Here is a 19,918-nt window from a genome sequence, read left to right as displayed (position 1 = left end):
GCGATTCTCTTGCCTCAGCCTCCTGAGTAGCTGGGACTACAGGCGCCCGCCACAACGCCCAGCTATTTTTTGGTTGAAGTTCAGCCGGGGCCGAGTTTGAACCCGCCACCCTCGGAATATGGGGCCCGCGACTTACCGACTGAGCCACAGGCGCTGCCCATGCCTGGCTATTTTTAGAGACGAGGTCTCTCCCTGGCTCAGGCTGGTCTTGAACCTGTGAACTCAGGCAGTACACCCACCTCGGCCTGCCAGAGTGCTAGGCTTTAGGCATGAGCCACCATGCCCAGCCATGCCAGTTTCTTAAAAAGCTAAATAATCACCTACTATACTATCCAGCCATTCCATTCATATTTACACACACGCATGCACACACAGAAATATATGCCCATATAAAGACTTGTACACCAATATTCATAGGAGCTTTATTTGCAATGAACAAAAACTGGAAACAACCCAAATGTCCATCAATAGGTGAATAAACAAATTGTGGTATACCAGACAAGGGAATACTTCTCAGCAATAAAAAGAATGAACTGTCGGTACGTGCAGCATAGACGAATCACAAAACAATTACACTGACTTAAAGAAGCCAGACACCACACTCCCTCCCCCCAAAAGAGTAAATAAATACTGTATGAGTATAATTATGCAAAACTCTAGAAAATGCAAACTAATGTGAAATAGCAAAAACCACATTAGTGGTTGCTTGGGTATAAAGGGAGGACCAGAGACGTACAGGGGAGAATAAATCACAGAATACATGGACACTTTTGCCAGTGAAGGATATATTACATCTTGACTGTGATGATGGTGTTACAGCTGTGTATACATGTCCAAACTTACACAACTATGCTGTTTATATACAGGAACTTTATGTGTAAATTATAACTCAATAAAGTAGTTTTTGAAAATATGAAAAGAAGCTGTAAGTGTATCCTTCAGACATGTGCTAAGGATGACACGTACAAATGTTTTTTGTCTTACATACATACGATTATGCATGTTAACTTTCTGTTTAACATTATATGCAGACCTTTCTATATTAGCAGAAATGGTTTCTTTTTTTCAAACAACAGCAACATAGTATACGTAAGGATGTACTATGATGGATGGGCATTTAGATTATTTCTAATGTGCTATTATAATGTTGACATAAACATATTTTGTAAATACAGGGTATCCATGAATTGTGGCAAAAAGCCAACGATTTTAAATTGCACACAAACTTTATGTATTTAAAACTTAAATCTGTAGAGTAACTCTTTTAAAAACCTGCCTCAGAAACTACATCATACCATTAGAATTAATAAATGAAGTTAGCCAGGTCACTAAATACAAACATATACAATAATCAGTATTTCTTTAAAATAACATCAAAAAACCCCCAAATGCCTAGAAATGAAACTCAACAAGAGGTACCTGAATAATATTGAAGAATAAATGAAGGGATACACTATGTTCATAGGTTAGAGGACATAAATTGTGTAAAATGTTAATTCTCCACTGCCCCACCCCCTTTTTTGAGACAGAGTCTCATTGTGTTGCCAGGTTAGAGTGCCACGCCATCAGCATAGCTCACAGCAACCTCAAACACCTCAAAATCTTGGGCTCAAGAGATCCTTCTGCCTCAGCCTCCCAAGAAGCTGAGACTACAGGCATCCACCACCACACTTGGCTAATTTTTCTTTTTTTTGAGACAGAGTCTCACTATGTCACCCTGGATAGAGTGCCATGGCGTCACAGCTCACAGCAAACTCCCAACTTTTGGGCTTAAGCGATTCTCTTGCCTCAGCTTCCCAAGCAGCTAGGACTATAGGTGCTCACCATAATGCCTGGCTACTTTTTGGTTGTAGTTGTCATTGTTTGGAAGGCCTGGGCTGGGTTTTAACCCGCCAGCTGTGGTGTATTGGCTGGTGCCCTAGCTGCTGAGCTACAGGCACCGAGCCACTTGGCTAATTTTTCTAATTTTAGTAGACATGGTGGTCTCCCTCTTGCTCAGGCTGGTCTCGAACTCCTGAGCTCAAGGGATCCTTCCACCTTGGCCTCCCTTAGTGCTGGGATTATGGGGCGTGAGCCACAGCACCTAGCCAATTCTCCTCAAATTGATTTAGAGATTCAATAAAGTCCTAATCAAAATCCCAGCAGGTTTTTGTTGTGCCAGTTCTGTTACTGAAATTAACAAACCGATTCTTAAATGGGTGTAGACACACAAGTACAACCAGTACAAGCCTAGTGCTGTGACCCCAGCTGCTACTCAGGAGTCTAAGGAGGGAGGATCACTTGAGCTCAGGAGTTCAGGACAAGGCTGGTGGTACAGTGAACCCCTGCCTTGAAGAAAAATAAATAAATAAAAACTGCATTTCTTTTCCAATCTTGAAGATCAACAAATCTGGAGGACTCACATTGCCAGATATGAGTTATTTTAAATCGACAGTGTGGAGTTGGCACTAAAACAAAAAGTCCCACAACCAATAAGGTCAATTGGATATCCTAAGAAAAAAAGTCTCACTTTTCACCCTCAGTAGAGTGCTGTAACATCACAGCTCACAGCAACCTCAAACGCTTAGGTTCAGGTGATCCTCTTGCCTCAGTTTTTCTTTTTCTTTCTTTTTTTTTTTTTGTGGTTTTTGGCCGGGGCTGGGTTTCAAACCGCCACCTCCGGCATATGGGACCAGTGCCCTACTCCTTGAGCCACAGGCACCGCCCTCTCAGTTTTTCTTTTTTAGTAGAGACAGGTCTCACTCTTGCTCAGGCTTGTCTCAAACTCCTGAGCTCAAGCAACCCACCAACCTTGGATTCCCAGAGTGTTAGGTGTGAGCCACTGCGCCTGGCCATGAAAAAAATTCATATCATGCACAAAATAGATTCTAGATGATCCTAGATCTAGATAGGATAGATAAAACAATGTTTTTAGAAAATAACATAAATTGTAGCCGGGCGTTGTGGCGGGCGCCATAGTCCCAGCTGCTCGGGAGGCTGAGGCAAGAGAATCGCGTAAGCCCAAGAGTTAGAGGTTGCTGTGAGCCGTGTGACGCCACGGCACTCTACCCGAGGGCGGTACAGTGAGACTCTGTCTCTACAAAAAAAAAAAAAGAAAATAACATAAATTGATAACAAGGTCTTGGAGTAGACAAATATTTACTAAACAAGACATATAAAGTGCTTAAACAAAAAAGATGGATAAAATAGACTGTTAAAATTAAGGCTTCTGTTTATCAAAAAAACATCACAAAGAGAATAAAACCAAGCATGGTGGCTCATCCCTATAATCTCAGCACTTTGGGAGGCTGAGGTGGGAAGATCACTGGAGGCCAGGGGTTCGAGACCAGCTTGGACAACATAATGAGGATCACCCCTACCCCACCTCATCTCTACTTGTAAAGTAAAAAATACTAGCCAAGGTGTAGTGCCATATGCCTGTAAGCACTATCTATTCAGGAGGCTGAGACAGGAGGACCGCTTGAGCTCAGGAGTTTGAGGCTGCAATGAGCTATCATCATGCCACTGCACTCCAGCCTGGGCAGCAGAGTGAGACCTCATCTCTAAAAAAAAGTAACAGAATGAAAAAGCAGGGCACAGAATGGGAGAAACTAGTAGCAATAACAACTCTAAAAATGTACTCTTGTCCTAAATACATAAAATGACACCAAAACAGAAAAACAGGCAAAAGTGGATATTTAAAAAAACAGAATACTCAAATGTTCAATATATTAAAAAGCGCTCAACCTCATTAGTTACTTGAGAAAAAGCAAGCTAAATCCAGAAGTAATCTACTATATATCCACCAGAATGGTTATAACTAAAGAGTAAGCATACCAAATGTCAGGCTGTCTATGGAACAAGTGGAACTCTCGATATTGCTGGTAAAACTGTAAAACAGTAGAGTTTGGAAAAGTCTTTTGCAGTTACCTATGAAAGCTGAACATGTGCATCCTCGATGACACCACAATTCCATTCTTAATTATACATGCAACATAAAGGTACACATCAAAATACACGTCCAAAAATGTTCATTACATTATTTGCAACATCCAGAACTTGAGAACCACCTAGTGTCCATGCACAGAATAGTGGTGTACTAAGGCAACAGAATACTGCATAGCCACAAAACACATCATTACAGACAATGACACAGATTAATCCCACAAACATTCCTATTCAGAGAAAAAATAAACCTAGAAAATGTTATGACTCCTTTTATGTCAAGTTCAAAAACAGGCAAAATAATGATTACAAATACTGGTTTCCATTTTGAGGGAAGAGTGTATCACTGAGAGGGGACATGCACTCTTCTAGGATGTTTTTCCTATTTCTTGTTAAGAGTAGTGGTTATATGGTGTGTTCCCTTGATGAAAATTCACTAAGCTATACACCTTTATGTTTTTCTGAATGCTACACTTTAAAATAAAAGCTTACTTAAGAAAAATACCTACAAACATAAAAGAAAACACCAACAGGGCGCCAACCACATACACAGAGGCTGGTGGGTTCGAACCTGACCCAGGCCAACTAAAGCAACAATGACAACTGCAACAACAAAAAAATTGCCAGGCGTCGTATAGTCCCAGCTACTTGGAGGCTGAGGTAAGAGAATCACTTAAGCCCAGCAGTTTGAGATTGTTGTGGGCTGTGATGCCATGGCACTCTACCCAGGGTGACAGCTTGAGACTCTGTCTCAAAGAAAAAAAAAAAAAAAAAAAAACAAGGACAGCGCCCGTGGCTCAGTGAGTAGGGTGCTGGCCCCACATACCGAGGGTGGCAGGCTCGAACCCGGTCCCGGCCAAACCCCAACAACAAAAAAAATAGCCAGGTGTTGTGGCGGGGTCCTATAGGCCCAGCTACTCGGAAGGCTGAGGCAAGAGAATCACCTAAGCCCAAGAGCTGGAGGTTGCTGTGAGCTGTGACATCACAGCACTCCACAAGAGTGACCAAAAATAACAGTATATAAGAACGTTGCCACATATCCTCAGCACAACATGATATTAGACAAATCTAACCTTTGCCAATTATAGCAGGTGAAATTGGCATATCTTCTTTTGGCTTGTATCGTAATAAAAAATAAGATTAAGTAAAATCTTCTTACTTTGTTCCTAGGGTGGCGCCTGTGGCTCAGTGAGTAGGGTGCCAGCCCCATATGCCGACGGTGGCGGGTTCAAACCCAGCCCCGGCCAAACTGCAACAAAAAAATAGCCGGGCGTTGTGGCGGGCGCCTGTAGTCCCAGCTGCTCGGGAGGCTGAGGCAAGAGAATCGTGTAAGCCCAAGAGTTGGAGGTTGCTGTGAGCCGTGTGACGCCACGGCACTCTACCTGAGGGCGGTACAGTGAGACTCTGTCTCTACAAAAAAAAAAAAAAAAAAAAAGGTTTGTTCCTAGAATTCTATGGAAAACAAATTCTAAAAGAGTTCAGTATTTACTGTGGCCTAACACGCTGGCTACAATGTGCCAGCAATGGAAAAGAAGCCTAAGGCGCTAAAATAAGCCTCATCCCCATCCTATAGCACCAGAATTTTACATAGAAAAGAAAGTCTTTCTGAAAAACTAGAAACAATCAATATGGGACAGAGGCACAAGTACCAACACACCAGGAGTTGCACCATGACTAGAAATGATGGGATAGCTTTAGGTGGGGAAGAAACCTCCGGGACATGGTTCCTATTGCCCAGGTTGTGCAATTACACATTCGTTTCAATTGTGTGAAACAGCTGTCAAAAAGCAAGGGTTTTGGGCTAGGCACTGCAGTTCACTCCTGTAATCTCAGTACTCTGGGAAGCTAAGGCAGGTGGACTGCTTGAGCTCAGGAGTTCGAGACCACCCTGAGCAAGAGCGGGATCCAGTTTCTAAAAACTAGCCAGGCCTTGCAGCAGGCCACCTGTATCCCAGCTACTTGGGAGGCCGAGGCAAGAGAATCACTTGAGCCCAAGAGTTTGAGGCTGCTGTGAGCTATGATGCTACAGCACTCAACCCCAGGGTGACTGACACTTCTCAAGAAAAAAAGCAAGTTTGTTTTTTGAGACTGTCTCACTCTGTCACCCTGGGTAGGGTGCTATGGCATCATATAGCTCACAGCAACCTCAAACTCCTGGGTTCAAGCCATCCTCTTGCCTCAGCTTCCCAAGTAGCTCATACTACAGGCACTGGCCACAAGGCCCGGCTAGTTTTTCTATTTTTAGTGGAGATGAGGAATCCCACTCTTGCTCAACCTGGTCTTGAACTCCAGAGCTCAAGCAATCTACCTGCCTTGGCCTCCTGGAGTGCTAGGGTAAAGCCACAAGCCACAGCAATCAGCCTAAAAAACAAAGGATTTTTAAAGAAAAACAACTGCCAGCTCTTCCTCCTATGTAGTAGGCCTGTACCTACAGCCCAGCATAGCACAGTGAGCTGATGGCACAAGAGTGCCTGCCCTGGGTCCTCCCCAATGTAGGAACTAAGGAATCATGGTACTTGTTTCTCAAAAGGCAAGAAGTAATGCATTTTAGAAATAGTTTCACAAAATGTAGCTACCAATGAGTTTGAGCTTAAGGTTCTCCATGAAACTGTCACAGCACTGAGACAGCTTGAGACCAACAATCATTAGTTATCTACTCGAATTGTGGCTCTACTTGCCCAAGATAAACTATTTTAAATGGCTCCATCTGTAAAAATACTGATTTTTTAAAATTTCCCATACCAGACTTTTTAAATTGCCAAAACACTTAACAAATTTTTTTAGACAGTAGCCATTCGAACCCTAAATAGTCATTTATACAGTATTTTCTCAACTCTAATACACTGGAGAATTAACAAGTACATCTTCTGAGAAGACATGTATCAACTATAAAACATACTGACCTCGAAAATATTGAAATATTTATAAATGATCACTTCAGAACAGTTAAAACAGTATTCCAATAACATGCAGAGTTTCGCTAAAGAGCAAAAGGTAGAATAGCTTACTGCTTAAGAACACAGGCTCTTTTATTCACAGGAAACTCATGTTTGAATGCTATTAGCTGTGTGATTTGGCAAAGTTCCTTAACTTACCCTACTCAGCTATTTTCAAAATACAGGTAACTCATTATCACTGAGCATCTATATGCTGGATTCCAGACACTGCTTCATATTGAGCACAGTGGCTAATACATTACTGATACTCAATGTTGCTAAATATTAGTTGTCACTATGTTACAACCCTTGTAATTCAAAGAAATGGGACAAGATAAAGTGTATTTTCCTAATCCAGGTTAGATCTGCTTATCACTTCCTGTGAAAGTGCTAACGACTCCTTTATAGGAATTCCAGATTTGTAGAGATCCTATGAACTATCACTCATTAGTTTTCAAAAGAAAATAAAGAGTTTAAATCCAATTTTTCAGCATGCTCACTCACACTTTACAGCAGCTAACTTGGGATTTTGTTTCTAAGACTTGAGGCATTTACCTGAGACAGAAGCCAAATTAAATATTTACATTTATCCGACAATAATCGAACTTAAAATTCACTTTCATCTTCCTGTAGCAACAAATACAACTTTGGACATTTGCTTTTCTGACCACCCATCCCAGAACACAGCATGAGTATAAACCCATTTATTGCTGCTGGATTTTAGAAAACCTCTCAGTTTAAGATGGACCATTTCCACAAGCCAGGCTATTTTGAAAAGATACCATTAACTGTTTATTTGAACTTTTCAAATCATTCACAAATTAGTGTCCGGTGTGGGGGCAGCCAGAAAAAACCCTTCATGTCAAGAATGGTTTCTTTAAAAGCCTGCAATTGGCTTTTTAATATGTCTTCAATTTTGGCCCTAGACACATTAGCTACCTCATCACTTCATGCTGGAAATCTATTATCAGAGTTGCAACAAATGGATAATAGATTGATTTATGTACAATCATCTCCAACTCTGATGGATAAGCAAAACACAATTGTTTAAACTAATTGCTAGTGTGTACTTAGATAAATCACCAAATTGATTAACTTAATTCTTTGCTACTAAGGATTTAACCCCAAGCTATACTAATAGTAGTAACACCTCATTTTAGATAAGAGTAGAGTGTAATGAGGAAGCATTTACCAACTAAAAAAAATGTGTATTTTCTGACACAGGAAATCTAGAAATGTATCTTACAGATACACATACAAATATCTAGACAGAAACTATTGGAGGCATGTTTACTGCAGTCCGTTTTACAACAGGGAGGCTGGAATAACACCCAAAGGTAGTAAACTAGCTTTACCAAAGTCAGGTGTACATCAATGTTATACAGTGAGACAGACCTAAATGTTTAACACATAAAGATCTGTAAGACATTAAATAATTATACACACTGATGCATAAACTACTTCTAAAGAAACATCCTCCACAGGGTGTTTCTACTAAGAAGGACCACTAGTCTACTGTTTTACAACGTGTACATGTATCACTAAGAATGGATCTAGTTATCTTTCTCTGCTTCTGCCAAAGAGTATAGTTTTACCTCAGGTTAAGATTAATTACTCTAATACATGCAGCCTTATTTGGTTGTACAACCCAAAACTCCATGCTAGAAAATGACCCATAATTACACTTTGTATTAAATACTCATGTTGTACTTTAATGATTAAAATAAATACCGTGTTGCTATCTGTTTTAGAAGACAGGACAGGTAATCAATTTACTGAGATTAATGTTCTTCACAACCAGGTTACAGGCAATATTTTTTTTCCAAAATATACATCATTTCTGGGAAATAGACAAATGATTTATGGGAGAAAAGGCAAGGGGAGGGTTTTTTTTCCACATTCAGGCAAACATAATACTGTCAATGTGTTTGGACTAGAGATTTTATTTTAGAAGTATAAAGGATGGAGGCGCAATAATATTTGGCATTTTTAATTTAGGTTTGTTTTATTTAAGTTTAATGTTAATTCCATGCTGTGTTTCAGTAAGAACAATACAGATCTGTATCTGTGGCTCCAGTCAGATATCCAGTAGTACAAATTAGCTTCAAGTTACACATACTGAACAAAAGAGGTTGAGCGAGCGAAGGAGGGAAGGAGTAGGGGAAGGATGGGCAGGGGAGAGGGAAGGAGAAGAAACAAAGAATTGAACACGCATGCAGGCTTCTCCATACCACCTTCAATGCTAACCTGCTTCAGAGGGAAGTAAAAGTAGGCAAGAATGAGCAGCCACGGATTGTTGAACTGTGACCAGCACCATGCTTTTCAGCAACGTTTCAGCAAAGTTTGAAACACTTTTTACAGCAAAACCATTACAACAAACTCCCCAAACAACCTTTAACCACCTCAAGCTAACACCCAATTAATTTTAAACATTGGTATAAAATTCGGTTTAAACAATTAGAAAAAGGAAAAATGATACCATATATGCCTCTATATTGTGATCAACCTCTCTCTTAAGATGCCTGCGTCACCTAGAAGTCTAATGGCTTTCAAATGTAATTTCCATTTCTAATAATGATCTTGCCACATCTGGCACCGAGACAATACAGAAATGCTGAAAAAGCCTCTATGCAGTCCTGTTAGTGTCTTAAAGAACCTAAAAGCTGGGACCAGTAAAATCCACAGAAATTCACTCTTGCCTTTAAGAACTTTTGAAAACTGTTTAAAAAAAAAAAAAAAAAAACAACAACAGGGCAGGAACCTAAATTCTGAGACCAAATGTAAAAGTCAGATTTGGTGGTTCTCAGTGACAATGGGGGATTTCCAAGGGGTAGGGTGGGGAGGAGTAGGGTGGTCAGAGATGGTTTCTCTTGTTGGCTTTTATGTCTCACTGATTTTCATCTTCCACATCCTGCAGCACTTCTTTATTCTGCTCTTCACCTGTAAAGAAGAATGACAGTTAATTATTTTGTCGTAGGCTATAGTAGCCATAAACACAAATATCATTCCAAGCATAAAGACGCCTAATATTTGCTACAACTGGTATTAAACAAAGACAGGTGAAGGACATCCACCTTGACACCTGAGATGCCTAAGCCAAAAAGTCCTGAAAGTCTTGGTCAATAATCGGAATGGAAAAAAAAAAAACTGATGCATAGTGAAAGTCAATGCTTTTATGATAAATAAACTCTTAGAGAAGACAGCCAAGATATATTATTAAATATATTTAAAAGGTATATTATTTAACATTATTAAAATAACTTTCAAGCTTTTCTGTGTATCTTGGTCAAAATACTCTTTCTCAATAACCTCCCCTCCTCTTCAAAAATTGGGAGAATTTTGTGTTTTTTTTGCAAAATTTATCCACAAGCTCATTAGCAGAACTGAACAATAAAATAGTCCAAAGGCGTTCTTCAGGGTTTTGGCAGGCAATGTTCTGATGTTGTAAATGACCAGATACACCGAATTATTTTTTACTTCAGAGTGAAACAGTATGTTCAAAGTAAATCAGGCCACTGAGGTTATTAAAAAAGGGTATTTGGATTCTCTCATGCTATTTTCCTTTCTCTTTGAACATGACGATTAGCCTGGGGAGTTTCAACTGCACTATGACATGCAACAGAAAGCCAGGCTATTCACTAGAGGATCATCTACCTATTAATAAGCATTAAACAAGTCAGCCAAAATAAAAAAAAAAACATGCAGGCTTTTGCTAAAACAACAAAAACGTAACAGGTAAAAGTTAACGTTTTGTACTATTAACAAACCACTTATAATTCCCAATAGTGAACTAATCTGAATCAAAATAAATGAAAAAAACCAACTAACCCAACAATCATAATAAAATTTAAGATGATCCATTTATACTTAAATTATTTTCTTAGGATGGACAAACATTAAGACTAGCTGTAACTAAAAACATGAAGCACTTAACACTAAGGGCAGCTTTTGAACAGTCTGAAAGACTTCGACATGATATATAAATGCTACCATAGCTTTATGGGTTCAGCAGTTTGTCACTTTCAAATCTCTTTGATGAAGATGTTTGACACTGATATGACTCTAAGATACACAAATATTTTTGACTCATAATATACAAAAGACATGCAAAGCCAGGAGTGGTGGCTCACACGTGTAATCCTAGCACTCTGAAAGGGGAAGGCAGGTGGATGACCTCATCTCTAACAATAGCCGGGCATTGTGGTGGGCACCTGTAGTCCCAGCTACTCTGGAGGCTGAGGCAAGAGAGTAACTTAAGCCCAAGAGTTTGAAGTTGCTGTGAGCTGTGATGCCACAGCACTCTACTGAGGGCAACAAAGTGAGACTCTGTCTCCAAAAGAAAGAAAAGAAAAAGACATGCAAGGACAAAAAAAAAAGTAATTTACTGAGAGACCTTATAGACACCCAATTGTTCCCCAAATAACATATTCAAACTTAAATGTGATAGGAACATTCACTCATTTTTACCGTAATATCCTGCCAAAATATCGTTAACAAACACCACCAGTACGCATTCTTAATTCACTCATAAGCAACCATTAGATTTGCCAAAAGTTTCAAGTAACTTGCATGAAAGTATCATGGTCATATGTCACACCCAACCAGAAATAGGCAGGAATAGCAGACTATAAATGACTTAAAAGGTTTAGCATCCTAAGAATGTACAACAGGCAGTTTTGTAAGCAATAGGATGATAATATGCAGGCATGATTAGTGAAGAACCAAAACTAAAAGCAAAATTCACTGTGCCATGATAATGACTTACAAAGTAGAGTTTTTAGGAAAGGAAGAGTTGAATTTTCCTTTAGGAATCTATATTGCAAGGAAAAGGGGAGGGAAAACAATCATGAAAGCAACATTACAAGAAAAATAAACTAAGACAACAGGACAAAGGAAAACATCAATGATAAAGCAGAGTCAGATTTTGGTCTTGTACTTTGTATAAACTTTGCTCTAAGAAACTAACCCTTCCTTTAACTCTTAAGAGGATGTAATATCTCTTGAAAGGAATACAGAAAGGGGGAAAAAAGTTTCCTTGGTTATCTATTTCTCTGCCCATTGTTTCTAGACATTGAGGGCAGAGGAAGGAGCAGGGAGAACACAAATTTCCTCTCCATGGACCTGCATGTCAGAAGAATCCACTTGAAAGTTTTTTTCTAGAGAAAAGGACTGAAATTCCTTCATGAGAAAAAGCAGAGACCCTTTAAAGATCTGTGTTCCAACACACTTGGATGGACATTAACATATTCTACAGCTAAAAGACATAAAAATGTGTAAGTGAAAGCTTGTAAGCCACACGAATTTCTTTCCTTACAAATATGTACGAGTTGCTTGGTGTCTGTAGCTCAGTGGTTAGGGCACGGGCCACATACACCAGAGCTAGCAGGTTTGAACCCAGCTGGGGCCTGCTAAACAACCATGACGACGACGACGACAACGACGACAACGACAACAACAATAGCCGGGCGTTGTGGCAGGCGCCTGTGGTCCCAGCTACTTGGGAGGCTGAGACAAAAGAATCACCTAAGCCCAAGAGTTGAGGTTGCTGTGAGCTGTGACACCATAGCACTCTCCCTCACCCCCCAAAAAAGAAATCTGTACCAGTAAAGGAAAAAAAAAAACTATCTAAATAATCCTTAAACTAAATTCAAGTTAATATCCCAGAGAGCTGCCAATTCCTTGACAGCAATTCTACGTTCAGATTGAACCTAAGTCACAAAACCAATTTAATAAAACACGTGAACACTCCATGATTTAGCAAAACAGAAGAACAATTTCCTAGTATCCATAACAATTATGTTCAGATAGTTGGCTGGTTTTACTAGAATGTTAACAGACTACCTGAATCTTGCTTACATTGTTAAACTATTGCAAATATATTATGACAAAAAAAATTTTTAAATAAATGCAAAATAAAAATTTATCTTCACCAAATTTCATCAACTGTTTCACTAACAGACTGAGTAACAAGTTGAAGCAACTGAATTTCTAGCATTTACAAAAAAAAAAAAAACAAAACGAAAACCCATTTCAGGATTAAAAACCCATTTCAGGATTATGGGCCTCCTTGCCTTTTCTTTGCCTCAGCAACAGGACCAAATTCATTTCTGTCTATGGCAAATGTATCTTGCTCTGTAGGCATACATCTTGCTCTAACTCTGTTAACCTGTCTTTCTCTTCCTCAGTAAACTATTTCATGCTTAAAAAAAAGAAGAGGTAGGGTGCCAGCTCCAAATACAGGGAGTGGCGGGATCAAGCCCGGCCCCAGCCAAGAAGAAGAAAAAGAAAAGAAACTTATGCTAAAACGTTTAAAAAATATATATATATATATATATTTTTTTTTTGAGGCTGAGACTCACTTTGTCACCCTCAGTAGAGTGCTATGCAGTCACAGCTCACAGGAACCTTAAACTCTTGGGTTCAAGTGATTCTCTTGCCTCAGCCTCCCAAGTAGCTGGGACTACAGGCACCCACCACAACACCTGGCTATTTTTAGAGACAAGGTCTCGTTCTGGCTTAAGCTGGTCTCAAACCTGTGCACTCAGGCAATCCACCCACCTCAGCCTCCCAGAGAGCTGGGATTACAGGAGTGAGCCACTGCACATGGCCCTAAAAAAGAAAAATCTTTATACAACGAATCTTCTCAGCTATGAAAACAAAGTAGACTGACCTAGGGAGAACCACAATAAACTTCTATTTAATTTTGTAATCTAATTTACTGTACTGGTAGGTCAGGGGTATGTCTCTTAAAGAGATGGGGGCCTCGCTATTATCACATGGGTTGATATTAAACCCCAGGCCACAAGCCATCCTCCCACCTCAGGCTCTTGTCAAACCAGGTCATGTGCTTTGTTACTTTCACTCTCAAAAAAAAAAGAAAAGAAAATGTCACAGGTGTGCCATGTTCACACCTTTAAATCCAGCACTCTGGGAGGCTAAAGCAGGTGGACCGCTTAAGATCGCAAGTTCCAGACCAGCCTCATCAAAAGTTAAGACCCTGTCTCTAAAAATAGATGGGCACTGTGGTGGGTGTCTGTAGTCCCAGCTACTCAGGAGGCTCAGGTGAGAGGATCACTTGAACCCAAGAGTTTGAGGTTGCTGTGAGCTATGATGTCATAGCACACTAATGGGAGGGCAACAAAGTGAGACTGTCTCAAAAAAAAAAAGAAGAAGTAAAGGCACCATCTTTTTTTTGGCTGAACAGTATTCCACAGCAACATATACCACAGTTTATTAATTCATTCATGGTTTAATGGATGGGCACTTAGGTTGTTTCCACATCTCTGAGGATTCTCCACACTAAGAGGCTGTATTAGTTTGCAGTCCCAGCAACAGTGTAAAAGTGTTCCCTTCACTGTACATTTGAACCAGCATCTGCAGCTTTGGGAGTTTGTAAAGTGGAGTATTCTGGCCTGGGTTATAAATCTAACGCAGGTGTATCTCAGGATGCTTTTGATTTGTATTTCTCTAACACTTGCTTTCCTTTTATCCCCTCAAACAGGGAGCAAAATAAGTCTTCTCTGAGATGGTGGGAGAGGAGGTGACCGAAGAGTCCACAGCTTTTAGACATACTGAATAACAGTTATATAAAATACAATAGAATTGTAAAGTTAAAGGGAACCTACGAGTCAATTGTTTAGAGACGATGAATTGGTTTCCGGTCTCAAGGGCTGATAGTAGTTGCCTGAAGTGCTGTGTTGTAAAGTCTTCTGTGGGCCAGGCACAGGCCTATAATACTAGTAATCTGGAGGCCTGAGCTCAGGCCTTTGAGACCAACCTAACTCCCTCCCCCTCCCTTGTCTCTACTAAAATTAGAAAAACTAACTGGGTATGTGATGGTGGGCACCTGTATTCCCAGCTACTGGGTAGGCTGAGAAAAGAGGATGGTCTGAGCTCAAGAGTTTTGAAGTTGCTGTGAGCTATGATGCCATTGCACTCTACCCAGGGGGACAAAATGATACTCTGTTGAAAAGAATAAGAGAAAAGACAGGAGAGAATGAAGAAGAGAGAAGGGGAGGGGTGGGAGAGGGAAAGGAGAAGGAAAAGAAAAAGAAAAAGAAAATGGTATTCTGTGGCTCTATCTGGCTTTGCTGAAAAAGTGTTAAGTTGGTCACGTATCTTGTGCCAATCCTGAATTCTCACTTTCATATCATAACCCAAAATAAATCACAAAATTGACTCAATCCTTCCAGAGCAAAGAAATTCATGCCCCAATACCCATTTTCAGAGACATCTTTAAAAACTATTAACATTTCCAAAGACAGGATAGTATGCTGCTTTGATCCAAGAGACTATGACTAGACTCAAGCAATGCAACATGTGATTCAGTCTGGGTACCATTTTTTTTTTTTTTTTGAGTTATGAAGAGTGCTCTTTATTTGAAACCTCCACAACACAGACGCCAATCTTGTCTCGCATTGAATCATTAGGTGTGCACATCAACACATTCCAAGAAAAATTTGGAACGCTTCACGAATTTGCGTGTCATCCTTGCGCAGGGGCCATGCTAATCTTCTCTGTATCGTTCCAATTTTAGTATATGTGCTGCCGAAGCGAGCACTGGGTACCATTCTTAAAGGACTGCAGCTAAGCTGGGTGCCCAGAGTACAGTGGTTGCAGTGCCAGCCACATGCACTGAGGGTGGCGGGTTCCAACCTGGACCAGTCAAGCTAAATAACAGTTACAACTGAAACAAAAAATAGCCGGGCATTGTGGCGGGCATCTGTGGTCCCAGCTACTTGGGAGGCTGAGGCAAGAGAATCGGTTGGGCCCAGGAATTTGAGGTTGCCGTGGGCTGTTGACACCAGGGCACTTTACCAAGGGCGACATAGTGAGAGACTCTGTCTCCAAAAAAAAAAAAAAAAAAAAAAAAAAAACAAGGACTGCAGCTAAAACTGACAACAATTTTTGCTTCCAATCCCCCTACCACCACCAATGGTGAAAGTTTAACAGTCATACCACATTACTTTGTCCTTGTCCCCACTCCATTTCAAGTAAGCTACTCAGGATAAAAGTAATTCTTTGGAGATAAAATAAAACCTCCTTTAAAATGAATGAATGGGGGGTGCCTGCTTGAGGTTAGTGGGTTCTGGAAAAACTGCAACAAAAAATAGCCAGGCATTGTGGCGGGTGCCTGTAGCCCCAGCTATTCAGGAGGCTGAGGTAAGAGAATCGCCTAAGCCCAAGACCCAAGACGCCATGGTGACAAAGTGAGACTCTGTCTCTAAAAAAAAAAAAAAATTAATAAATAATAAAATAAAATGAATGAATATGACAGAATTAGGCTTTTATATACAAAATAAACATTAACACACACGCCCAAAATCAAAAGTAAGTTCTGCAAATATTCTAGAGACTGCACCAAACCTGTTAAGGACGCAGGGGAGAACACTTCACTTTCCCTACAAAATCTAAGGAAGCTAGTTCTTTTTCAAATAAAAGATTTCCATTCCACACAGGGCAGCACCTGTAGCTCAGTGGGTAGGGTACCGGCCCCGTATACCAAGGGTGGCAGGTTTGAATCCACTCCGGCCAACTCAAATAGTAGTGACAACCGCAATAAAAATAGCCCGGCATTGTGGCAGGCGCCTATAGTCCCAGCTACTACTCAGGAGACTGAGGCAACAGAATCACCTGAGCCCAAGAGGTAGAGGTTGCTGTGAGCTGTTATGCCATGGTACTCTACTGAGGGCGACAAAGTGAGACTCTCTCTCAAAAAGAAAAAAAACAAAGATTTCCACACAGAAAATATTTTATTTTATAAATAAATGATACCATTTGGTTTTAAACACAATTATAACCCAAAATTAAGCCGGCACACACCTGTAATACCAGCACTTGGGAGGCCAAGGCAGGTGGACTGTCTTGAGCTCACCGGTTCAAGACTAGCCTGAGCCAGAACAAGACCTCATCTCTAGAAATAGCCAGATGTTGTGGTGGCATCTATAGTTCCAGCTACTTAAGAGGCTGAGGCAAGAGAATCACTTAAGCCCAAGCATTTGAGGTTGTTGTAAGCTATGACGCCACGGCAGTCTGAGGGTGACAAAGTGCGACTGTCTCAAAAAAAAAAAAAAAACAAAAACAAAAAAACAACAATTACAACTCAAAACTGAATCGGAAGATAAACTGTTTGCTCTCTACCTTTCTTATCCCCCCCACCTACATAACACAGTGTGAAGAAACAGATAAATTTAGTTTAACAAAACATTAATGAAAAGTAAAGTTAGCATAATGTCCCCTTTCCAAAACAGTTCTTTTATTTATTCTCTTACAGCCCAAAACAGAACACTGTGCTTTGGTACCATCTCCTATAAAGGCAGTAGTTAAAATTTGATAGTTCAGAGGACAGGTTATGAGTCTAAATTGTACCTTAATGTAAAGAAACACCAAGGAGTTTCTAAAAAGCATACAGAGATACATTTAACATCAGAGTTTACTTACCATCACCCTGCATGTCTGAAGTCCATAGTGTCAGATTATCACGTAACAACTGCATGATAAGTGTAGAGTCTTTATAGCTTTCTTCACTCAGCGTATCCAGTTCTGCAATTGCATCATCGAAAGCTGCTTTTGCCAACCTGAAAGTATTGAAATAATTATAAAAAATTAATACATTCAGGCTAGGCACAGTGGCTCATGCCTATAATCCTAGCACTTTGGGAGACCGAGGCAGGTAGACTGCACCAGCTTGAGCAAGAGCAAGTCCCTGTTCTCTTGGACCCAAGAGTTTGAGGTTCCTATGAGTTATAGGGATGCCACAATGCTCTGCCCAGGGCAACAGAGTAAGATTCTGTATCAAAAAATAATAATAATAATAATAATAATAATGCATTCAACTTAGGAATAATGTATGTTAGACATTCAGACCCTTATTTCAGTTTGTAACAGTGCCAATGATATTAAAAAAAAAAGGCCAACATAACTGGTGAAAATTAACTCAGAATACAAGCATCTGGGCCAGGCATCTTGGCCCCCTGGGCCAAGCATCGGGTCTATAATCCTAGCACTGTGGGAGGCTGAGGCAGGTGGATTGCTTGAGCTCCAGGAGTCCCAGACCTGTCTCTACTAAAAATAGAAAAATTAGCCAGTGTTGTGGTGAGCACCTATAATCCCAGCCACCGGGGAAGCTGACATAAGAACATTGCTTGAGCCCAAAATTTGAGGTTACGGTGAGCTATGATGCCACAGCACTCTACCCAGAGCCACAGAGTAAGACTCTGTCTCAGAACAAGCAAACAAAAACCAAAAACAAACGTTAGATTCTTTTGCCAACAACATAGATTTCCCCCATCAACATAATTGTCTTAACTGTTATGCTGATGGACTGAAATACATCTGTTTTTATGTTATCCAAAGCAGTTTTACTAAAAGCCAAAAGAATTACTGCATGGTAAAGCCTACTAAGGCAGCCCTAAGAAACAAGACAGAAAAGAAAGTAAGAATCTTCATTTGTAAACTACTTCACTTTCACAATGACTTACCTGCAGGCACGATCAGGGGAATTAAGAATTTCATAGTAGAATACGGAAAAGTTGAGAGCAAGACCTAAGCGAATAGGATGCGTTGGTGGAAGTTCTGTCATTGCAATATCACTAGCAGCTTTATAAGCCACTAGGCTGTTCTCTGCAGCCTCCTTCCTGTCATTTCCTGTGGCAAATTCTGCCAGATACCTGTGGTAGTCCCCTTTCCTAAAACAAACCAAGCCAAAAATAAAAACTTTAAAATACAAAAAAAAAAAAAAAAGTTAAAACTTTTTTCTACGCTATGTAAAATAAAATATGTGACAATAAATATATGTAACAATAGATATACATCAACATTTTTATGTATTTATTTATTTTTGTAGTTTCTGGCTGGGGCTGGCTTTGAACCCGCCACCTCCAGCATATGGGGGCAGGCGCTGCACCCCTTTGAGCCACAGGTGCCACCCTACACCAACATTTTTAAAACTCAGGAGTAACTGGCTTGTCTATTTAATTTTTTCCTTAGACATTTCAAATTGCTGAATATAAACAAAATCTCAGAAACTAAAAGAGGCCTCAAAAATATCAACAGAAATTGATAGACATTTAAACAAGAAAAATATTTTCTTTTCTTTTTTTTTGTAGAGACAGAGTCTCACTTTGTCACCCTTGGTAGAGTGCCGTGGCGTCATAGCTCACAGCAACCTCCAACTCCTGGGCTTAAGCTCTTGCCTCAGCCCCCCAAGTAGCCGGGACTATAGGCACCTGCCATAACGCCCAGCTATTTTTTGTTGCAGTTTGGCAGGGGCTGGGTTTGAACCCACCACCCTTGGTATATGGGCCAGTGCCCTACTCACTGAGCCACAGGCACTGCCCAAGAAAAGTAATTTCGAAGAATGAAGCAACAGTTTAATAAAATATAACTTCTATATAAAATGTTAAGACTATACTATGAAATAAATGGTTAGTGGGAGGGGATCATCTTGGGATGGGACCCACAAAGGCAAATACATTTTTGTAACAGTGCAATCATCTTAAATACACTAACATTAGTTCTCTTATTAGCAGTAAATCTGCAAATAAGTACGAAGACATTTTTAAGTTTTGAGAATGATTCCTCCCCATGTTTTTATACTTCCAACATTAAACTATGCTAAAATAAAAGTTGAAGACCTACATACAAAAAGTCATGATTCTAAGAAGGCCAACTTTTAATCTTACATTTTCCCTTCTAGTATAGAACCTACATTTTATAATAGAAAACCTTGGACTCGCCAGTGTTAGCTGCTGGAATGAGGTGTTTGTCCAGTACATCCAGAATGTCGCAACAGATTAACTTTAGTTCAGTCTCAACCTGAAAAATAATTTTAAATAAAAAATCAGATTGTTCACAATCTATAAATTCTATAAATTATCATACAACATACCTACCTCTGGCTTTGAGGAAGACAGCCTAGTATTAAACAGAATAAATATCCCTCTCTAAACTTACTCCCTCCATCTTGACACAAAAATAAAGAAGATGTTTCCAAATTATGAAGGTATCTTTTCATTGCATCCTATAGGTCACGTGCTTTTGAAAAACAAAACAATACA

At 40.0% G+C, this 19,918-nt stretch overlaps 1 protein-coding gene and 1 non-coding gene across 3 annotated transcripts in view; both read right to left on the bottom strand.

The window, feature by feature from the left end:
- Positions 1 to 8,839: 8,839 nt before the first annotated feature.
- The window catches only part of YWHAE (tyrosine 3-monooxygenase/tryptophan 5-monooxygenase activation protein epsilon), a 67,036-nt gene continuing 55,957 nt past the window's right edge, over positions 8,840 to 19,918 (bottom strand). Inside the window, exons 3-7 of one of the 2 annotated variants that reach the window (XM_053567765.1) lie at positions 19,570 to 19,676; positions 18,341 to 18,547; positions 17,301 to 17,437; positions 11,626 to 11,672; positions 8,840 to 9,800 (exon numbers count right to left, since the gene is read on the bottom strand). In XM_053567765.1, coding sequence (XP_053423740.1) covers positions 11,665 to 11,672; positions 17,301 to 17,437; positions 18,341 to 18,547; positions 19,570 to 19,676 — 459 coding nt within the window. In that variant the 3' untranslated portion in view covers positions 8,840 to 9,800; positions 11,626 to 11,664. The remainder of the gene's footprint in view (positions 9,801 to 11,625; positions 11,673 to 17,300; positions 17,438 to 18,340; positions 18,548 to 19,569; positions 19,677 to 19,918) is intronic. The other variant, XM_053567764.1, reaches the window with a different exon arrangement.
- Positions 15,314 to 15,420, bottom strand: LOC128571313 (U6 spliceosomal RNA). The gene has a single exon (XR_008375745.1). It is a non-coding gene; the product is annotated as a U6 spliceosomal RNA (small nuclear RNA).

Source organism: Nycticebus coucang, chromosome 18, assembly GCF_027406575.1.
Source record: "Nycticebus coucang isolate mNycCou1 chromosome 18, mNycCou1.pri, whole genome shotgun sequence".
Taxonomy (NCBI): domain Eukaryota; kingdom Metazoa; phylum Chordata; class Mammalia; order Primates; family Lorisidae; genus Nycticebus; species Nycticebus coucang.
The sequence above is the reverse complement of the archived record's forward strand: the minus strand, read 5'-3'. Positions and strand labels throughout refer to the sequence as shown.